The 8,904-nt window shown below is 38.8% G+C and overlaps 1 protein-coding gene across 1 annotated transcript in view; it reads right to left on the bottom strand.

Moving 5' to 3' along the window:
* Positions 1–711: 711 nt before the first annotated feature.
* Positions 712–8,904, bottom strand: part of LOC143860648 (uncharacterized) — a 40,194-nt gene continuing 32,001 nt past the window's right edge. The window contains exons 10-14 of the mRNA XM_077371395.1: positions 4,785–4,907; positions 3,143–3,228; positions 2,442–3,054; positions 2,277–2,354; positions 712–2,184 (exon numbers count right to left, since the gene is read on the bottom strand). Of these exons, the coding sequence (XP_077227510.1) occupies positions 1,111–2,184; positions 2,277–2,354; positions 2,442–3,054; positions 3,143–3,228; positions 4,785–4,907 (1,974 nt within the window). The 3' untranslated portion in view covers positions 712–1,110. The remainder of the gene's footprint in view (positions 2,185–2,276; positions 2,355–2,441; positions 3,055–3,142; positions 3,229–4,784; positions 4,908–8,904) is intronic.

Below are 8,904 nucleotides of genomic sequence, written 5' to 3'. Positions count from 1 at the left end.
CACCCCAGCCAAACTGCTTTTAAAGAGACAAATCTCTGATAATATTCTCCTCTCCCATTCTCATGGCCTTGTGTAAACCATAACTCCCTTCTTTTGACTTAATGCTTCTTCACGGTTTTTATTTGAAGTGGTGCAAATGGGTTGCCTCCTATATCAGTGCTCCGAAATTTGGTGCTGGTTAACGGCTCACTGATGGGGAAATTCCAGAGCAGCAGTGGGCTCTGGCAAGGGATCTTCTATCCCCTCTCCTCTTCTCTATTTCCCTGGAGATGCTCTCCATCAACCTTGATGAGTGTCCTCAACAAGAAACCAACAATCCTTTCCAGAAGGGCAGTGTCCCCATTTTGCAGACTATTTTATGGTGATGCCTCTGCAGATACTACTGCACTCTTGGAATCCTCTGCTGCCTTAATAAGATTCAAAGACCAATCAGGCCTTGAAGTTAACGTATCGAAGTGTGATATAAAATTTTCACATGTCATCCTGTGCATAAAGATCAGATTATGCACTGCATAAATTTTCCATCCAAGTACCTTGGCCTCCCCTTGTTCACTGTTGGGCTGTCAATTCAGTGCATAAAAAAAACTCTCCCCAACATTTATTGCAAATATTAAAGAAGAAAAAATGAAGGAGCCAAACATACAAAAGACAGTGATTTCTGTGGAAAACAATTCATGGTTGCCAGACATGGCCTTCAAGAAAGACAAAACCTACGCAGAGAATCCCTTTCATAGTTAAAGAAAGATCCGACCCATTAGAAATCTGTTTCTTGATACAAACCTCTTTTTATCCAACCGACATCAGATTAATGGTTCAATAGATGCATTAATTAAGAGACCACTTAGATTCTGGATCGAAGAAGTGCAGATCATATGATGTTACGTGCACATTTACCGCCCTACTTTACATAAAATACCCCCACACACAACAGATTGAAGACATTTCCCTCACAAGTGACTGCAAATTTAAAACTATTTTGTATGCGTACCTCGTACAGAAAAGAAAATGATGTGTACACGAGTATCATTCAAAACATGCACAAATGCTCACACACTCCCTTGAAATAAATTTGGTATATTTTTCTAGGTTAGATCTCAAATAGACACGGCTCTACTTGTTTAGGACATGTTTCTCGTACAGAGCAACTATATCCTTCTTGTTAGAATACCTCAATTGCAGCAGTTGTGCTCCAAAACCATGTTTTGTAATCTCCTGCTTTAGTTTCGGCACAGTGAACTTGGTATAGTCTTCCAATTCCGATTCTGTTTGACGACTGTGGTTGTCATCCTCATCCCCTTTAAATATGGAACCCCCATCTTCAGCTGTCGGAGTTTTTAAAGGGCTAGTCGTGCTCGGCATTTTTAAAGTGCTAGTCGTGCTCTTCGATCTCTTTCTTCCTCTGATAAGCTGTTCATCAACGTCCATATCTTGGACGGATTCCACACCCACATGGTCATCTATCCTCACGCGTTTCCCATGAGAAGCGGTCCTGAGCTTACCATCCAGTGCAGTTTCGTTCACACGTACAGATGTTAACTCCTGTTGGAGGGAATCCAGTTTGCCTTGGGTGGACTGTAATTGCAGAGACAGGGCCTCCGCTCTACTGCTTGCTTCTGCTCGAGCTGCTCTTTCGGTTGTTAATAAGCTCTCAAGAACTTGGACTGTGTTTGCTCTCTGTTCACTGTTTGATTGCAGCAGCATCTCAATTTCATTCTGCCGCTCCTCAAGCTGTGATTCCAGCAATGCAGCCTTGGAAATAGCATTGGCTTCAGCGACACGCAGGCTCTGTACTTCAACCATCAGATCGGCTTTCTGTCTCTCTAGACTTTCACCATGCCTTTCCGCTCTCTCAATCTGGGCTAATCTCTCCACTGCCAATCGCTGAACCTCACTCTTTTCTTTTTGAGCGGTGACTGCTTCCGCCCGAGCTTTATCAGCCAACTCGGTCACTCTTTTTGCTTCCTTTTCCGCAGCCATACACCTTTGCTTTGCTTCCTCAAACCTTTGAAGCTCAGATATGTACTTCTGCTCCTGGTGAGTCTTTTCTTGTTCTAGTATCTGGGCTTTATTCTCGTATGCTTGAGCTGCGACCTTGACAGAATCTAAACTCTCACTTAACTTCCAAATTTCACGTTTCGAGGCTGACAATTTCAAGTCATAATTCTTCAGTTTTGCTTCAGTAGCCTGCATATAAATTACCAAAGTCATCATGATCACCAACCACGCAAAAAACTTACACCTAAAGTCACTGATAGACTTGTAAAGTGTATTATTACCTTCAACTCTAAACTCACACTTGTCAGGCGAGGCTCAGCACTCTCAATCTTTGCCTGCTTATCCTTAATTTCATTTTCCTGTCATGCAATATAGAAAGAGTGTAACTATCCATTTTAGAACCCAAATACTGTAACAAAATGGAGGAGAGAGGGACAAGGTTTCACCTTTTCAGCTAAAGTGGCAGAGAACTTTTCCCGCAGTTCATCTTCCCTTTGTTGGATCTTCTTATTGGTGTGTTCCTGTATCACCGCTGCTTTCTCCAGAGCTGTTTTGGCTTCTCTAACAGCAATGTCATATTTGCGCTTCCACTCGGATGCCTCCTCCAGAGCAGACTGCACTTGTTCGCGGGTAGCAGCCAATCTCGCCTCGGCAGCATTGCTTATGGACTTGAGAGCTGCTATTTCTGCATTGGCCTGCTCTTCTTCAGCTGTCTGTTTTAAAAAACTCTGATCGCATTTCCTTTTCCATTCAGAGCATTCCTGCCTGGCAGAATCTAGGGTTTTCAATAAGCTCGAACATCTTTCCTCCAAGGAGCTGCACTTGCTCTGCAAATTACCAATACGGTTTGTATACTCATCTGCACTTTTCTTCTTCTCACTGATAGCCTCCTCATAACGCCTCAAATAGTCAGCTTTGTACTTCTCATTTGCCTCGAGTTGCTTGTTAAGTAATCCCAATTTGTCTTCAGTTGAGCGGCATTTCAACATAAGAGCACTCCTTTCTGATTCGATTTGATCTAATTGCTTCTTGGCAAGGTCAAGTATAGGCCCTTCTAAACTGCACATTTTACAAACATCAAATGATAGGCAGCAGAAAAGCAACAGTTGAGACGTAAATCATAATCACATGGAATGATGAGACATACCACTGTTGCAAAAAGTTGGCCAACTTTTGCCATTTTCCTGGACCATGAGATGACGCTCCGTACTCCGAGAGCAGACTATCCAGCACCTGTAGAGAATATTGACCATATAATAATCATCATATTATCAAATTAACTAGAACATAAATGCATCTTCTGACCTATCGAAAAAATAAATGCTTCTTCTAGTAAAAAAATGTAATCCCAATTCTGCTTCCTGTAGATTTTGAAATAAATGACGATGACAATCAATCATACGGAAATTATTTCCTGGAGAACTGCTTCTCCTGTTTGGAACCTTGCTGCCTCAAAATAGTTAAAAGAGCAGTTCACTTATACTAATTAGTGATATACCATCGGCAGTGGGGCCCACATTTTATAGTGATGAGTAATATACTAGTGGAGCCCATATAGAAGGCCTAATGGCCAAAAAGAAAACAATAAACCCTAGATGTATACTAGTCAATGATCTACTAGCGAGGCTAAGATGGAGGGCCCAACTACCAAAAACCATTTGGGCCACCTGTAAACTAATAAGTGATCTAAGGCGTAGGTAACAAACATAACATTACGAAGAAAATCTCTACCAAGAATTTTGAAGAAAATATCTACCCAGAATTTCACTGCAATAGTTTCTTGAAATGTCTATTAAACACCTGACGTCATTCATTCCTTTACATTATAAGTCACAAAGTTCAGAAATTCTCAATCATTCAAAGAAAAAAAGTACAGAAATTCTGAAGCCCAACTTTCAAACTCCAAAAGTCATGAAAAGGTAATGGTTTTTAAAGGGTTTAAAGTGGTAAAATCCAACCAGGAACACAAGGGATTTAACATGACACTGACCAAACAGAATCCACCTAAACATTATAATCCAGATTGTTGGGGATGAATGGATGTGGATGAGGCTTATAAGGGCTTGGGCACACTCCTCTTAACGGCTAGCTTTCAAGGGTGAGTTCTACCTGGGTCCCAACAAGTGGTATCAGAGTAGGGGTGTGGTAACTTCGGTTTGCCCTTCAGGATGAAGAAAAATCCCTCAAGGAAGATCTGGTTTGCCCTTGAGGGCAGAAAAAATCCCTCGAGGAAGATCTCAAGTTCCCACATTGCTCCTGCGTGGAGGGGGGGACTGTTGGGGTTCCACGCGAAAGCAAGATCCCACACCAGGAGAGGGGGTTAGGGCTTGGATCTTGAGAAACAAGATAAATGGGTAAAGAGGAGAGAAAAATTGGTTTGGAGTTTTCCAAGGGTATTAGTCATTTTCCAATACTTGGGAAAATGTGTGTGAAAGATCACACATAAATATGTGGTACATAAGAAACCATTATGGCAGCCAAATCAATGGCTCCATTCAATATAATGTATGTCGCACTCGGATTCTATTGAGTTATTCTTACAATTACTTTTATTTGTGTGTGCCTTGGCTGCACCTGGAAATGAAAAAATGAGTAAGGAGAATGCAAGCAGCAAAGTAATGGGTCAATGTTTTAACTGAATCAAATTCGAAATAAAGATGACCACACTCCACAAAAGGCAAATAAACATGGAAAACACAAATCCATGGATTTATTAGGTCAACGTTTTAACAAAATCAGACATGGACTATGGAGAACAAAAGTATTATCTGATAGCAAGAATAGCTCACCCTAATGACAATATCAAGTTGGGCATCAGGGACATGACAAGCAGCTCGCAATTTCTTTTCCATGCCGTGTATAGCATTTGAACACCTCATATCTGCCTCCATAAAAGCATTCCTTTTGTAATCCTACATCAGAGGTCAGATAAAATCAATGGTACCACAAGTGTAGCATGGACAAACAGATCTATGCAAGAGCATGCATACCCAGTATTGACTTAACAGTATGGGAAACCCCATTAGATACTCATAAGAAACCAAACTGCAGAATTTTAATAAAGGTGGCTAGCAAATATGTTTACTAAGACACCAAAAAGTTGGTTAATAAGCAATATTGTGACAGGATGAAGCAGAAAAAATGGCTAGCAAATATGTTTACTAAGACACCAAAAAGTTGGTTAATAAGCAATATTGTGACAGGATGAAGCAGAAAAAAGAACTGGGATACTCAAACCTAAATTGAACTTTCAAGTGTCCATGCATAAATGCTATTCACTCTTCACATTCCATATAAGGTTATCTGTTTTTGCCGCGTACAAACATACCACCAGCCAACCCAAACAGACATACCTGGGAAAATACAATTTACTTTTACATGGAACATTTACTGGTATAGGAAGAAAATGAATCAAATGATGAAAGTACACCTAAATCATGGTTCCGCTCTACATAAAAAGGACACCAAAGTCATGGTTCCACTCCTCCATCTCTACAACCATGGTTTTAAATTTCGACCGAAATCCGAAATTTCAGACCGAAACGGAAACGTTCCGAACCGAAATTGGCGAAACGTACAAAATTGCGGTCAAAATTTCGGAAACTTACGGCAGAAATTTTTCGTCAATTTCGGCGAAATTTGGAAAAAAAATATTAATTTTTTCGGCCAAAACATCAACATTCCATGCATCTTCACCAAATTTCGGTATTTCGGCTGAAATTTCGTTTTCGGCTAGGTCCGAAATTATGCTGAAACCGAAATTTCAAACAATGTCTACAACTATCCAAGGAGTTGACAAATTCATTGCCTTTCTCGTCGAGGGTGGTTGATACAATAAAATAACTTAATATAGGCTGATTAGTAACAGCACAATAAGGCTTAATGAGACACTATACGGTACCCCAAATGATATCCCCTAGGTTTGAAGAGAGGAAAAAATATCACCTTTAAAGCATAGAAACTGCAAGGTTTTTTACTACAAATGGCATACATTTCATGGGGACACTCATGCAGGGATAATTTACCGAAAGGACTTTGAAAGCTGAGTAGGTAACACTTGTAACAATCCTTCTTTTCACAAGATTAAATAATAATGTTTTAACCGTGTACGAAGCCTTAAAAAGGATAAACAAATTTGAAAGTAACTTTGTTTCACACCAGCCATCCTAGTCATAATTTTACAATCATTCGCAAGAACAAGGACCACAAAATTAACATGTCAAACCAAAATTGATTCTCCAAAGGTTTACTAGATTTGTGATAGTAGTGAAAATGTTTTCACCACAAATGAACTATAGTTTTACCCCACTCAATAGAAAAAGGAATTTATTTGATCATCTCCATGAATTAAGTTTCCCTTTGCTCAATAGAGAAGGGAGTTTATTTGATTGATAAGGATCCACATTCCAGTTTCCAAGAAACAACTTTTGCATTTTACATCCATATAGGAAAACCTCTGACTAAAAGTGACAAGTCTCCCTTGCGGACCGTAATTTAATAGTGTGTACCTGTAGTGTCTCCAATAACACTAGTTTAACTATAGGAAAGAGTGGAGTGGAGTGGGCCCAAAATGGTCTTTGCTCTTCCAGGAACGTTAGAAAAGTGACAAGTGAGTTGTCGCACGACTTATGTTATAAAAGGTGGGTTAGTTCTCTTTTTCACTTTTACTCCACAGCTCGAGTGGTATCCTCCAAATAATTCTCTTTTTCTCTTTTACTGTAACATTGTATCAGAGCAAGATTCATAGGCGCCTTGAACTGATTTTTGTGTTCCTTCTTTAAAAACCCTAGATTGATATTCTTCTCTCTACCTCTTCATCCATTAATCTCTTGTGCTGAGCAAAACCTAGGTATTTCTCTCTTCATTGTGCAGAAAAAAAACCCATGATTCACGAGGGTACAGGCAAAACCTAGGTATTTCTCTCTCCATTGTGCAGAAAAAACCCATGATACTCTTAGTGTCCCTTGAACCCTCGTGTCTACCAATCACGCTATTCTTCTATCAGTGATAATCTGGGAGGAAGATGTACAGACTAATTGAATTTCATTGTGAATGGATTGTGGTGTTGCTGTGCGTAAAGTGTGGACTGCCCTTCTGTGGATTCATTTGCCTAATTGTGGACTGACATACCTTCATCAGAAGATAACATCCTTCCTGTGGCCTACAGTGTTTAAGTGTGAAATGTTTTGCCTGCATGCAAAGGAATCCTCTCTTAGTGTGCACTGCTATCCCTTAGTGTGGATTCGGGTAGTCACTGGTCATGAGTTTGTTTCTACTGCAGACTGTGAAGTTTGTGAGTTGGGAAAACATCATAGAAATTACTTTTATTCTAGAGATGATAAAAGGAAGTTCGCACCTTTTTCAAAAGTTCATTCTGACATTTGGGGTTCAGCTAGAATTTACAGTGTCATATCATATGTAATTTGTTATTTCGTGGATGATTATTCTCATGTAACTTGGTTATATTCAATAAAAGAAAAATATGGGATTTTGTCTATTTTTCTAGTGTTTTATCAAGAAGTTCAAACTTAATTACGAAAAAATGTGTGGCTTACGTTCAGGATGCCAAGGAGCATATGTCACAAGAATTTTAATTTTTTTTTTTCCATAATCAAGTATTGTTCGTCTACCATCTTATGGATATAATCAATAGCAAAATGGAATAGTCTAACATAAACATCGTCATGAAGTTGCACAAACTTTGTTACTTAAGATGAGTGTTCCTAAGATAGATTGGGGAGATGCATTATTAACTTCATGTTACTTGATTAATCGAGTACCATACTCCATCTTTCATGATAAGTCTCTTCACTCTATTTTATTTCCCAATAGCATGTTGTATCTCGTTTTCACTTAAAGTGTTTGGTTGTGTATACTTTGTTCATTCTGTGAGTCCAAGTACAAATAAGCTAGATCCTCGTGCATCTGAGCATGTCTTTATAAGATACTCTTGTACTCAGAAAGGGTACCATTGCTATAATCTTGATTCAACCAAAGAGTTTGTTTGTTTGTGCAAATACTACTTCTTTGAAAATTATTCAAAATTTCAAGTTCAGTGCGTATGACAGTTCTCTCATTACTAAATGTACATAAATTTTCACAGAAATTGGTAGGCAACATCATTGAACTGCACAACAAAGTAACCGTATTGTATGTATGGGATGTCAGATCAACATTGGGCCAATAATACCCCGTAAATCTGTGGTATTGACATAGAGTTGGGGTCTTTCGAGGTGAAACCAGTCATTGTACTTTATTATACTTCATTACATTGTACTTCTTTATTGACTTTACTGTTCAAGATATGTGTGACAATGCATGTCACTAGGCGTTCGATGTGATTAAAGCTATTTTATTTTTTTTGAATGCCGTGATTAAAGCTATTATGGAGGGCTTTCTTGCTATGTGATGATTTATACGTATGTATTTGTGCTTATTCTAGTATTTCCCAAAGTTTTATCTTAAAAATTCATCATTTGCATATGTTTCCATGATTTTACAAGATTTTCACCGAAACCGAAATATTTCCATTTCTGTGCCGACCGAAACTAAAACCGAAATTTAAGACCTTGGCAACAAGTGGAACATATTACTATTGCTACTATTGCAGACGACTGTGATACAAACATCGATGTTGATGATGTTGGTGGAGTTGTCGGTGTTGATAATGAGGGCTACCATTCAATTGAGTATAATGATTCAACTTACGAAAGCCCGTTCGAGATGAGAGATTTGAACAATTTCAAACTTGATGTTTGTAATACTTACAGCTGGCATTTGGTATGCCGAATGACGAGTATTATTGATGTTTTGTAATAAATTTGATATTAGGTAGGCTCATCGAGAGCCAATTTCATGCCTATGTTAAATGTTTTAAGTACTAAATTGAGTCTTTCTGTTAAATTAGGT

The sequence above is a fragment of the Tasmannia lanceolata genome, unplaced genomic scaffold (assembly GCF_043159265.1).
Source record: "Tasmannia lanceolata isolate RefF3 unplaced genomic scaffold, GAP_Taslan_0.1 ptg000037l, whole genome shotgun sequence".
Taxonomy (NCBI): Eukaryota; Viridiplantae; Streptophyta; class Magnoliopsida; order Canellales; family Winteraceae; genus Tasmannia; species Tasmannia lanceolata.
The sequence above is the reverse complement of the archived record's forward strand: the minus strand, read 5'-3'. Positions and strand labels throughout refer to the sequence as shown.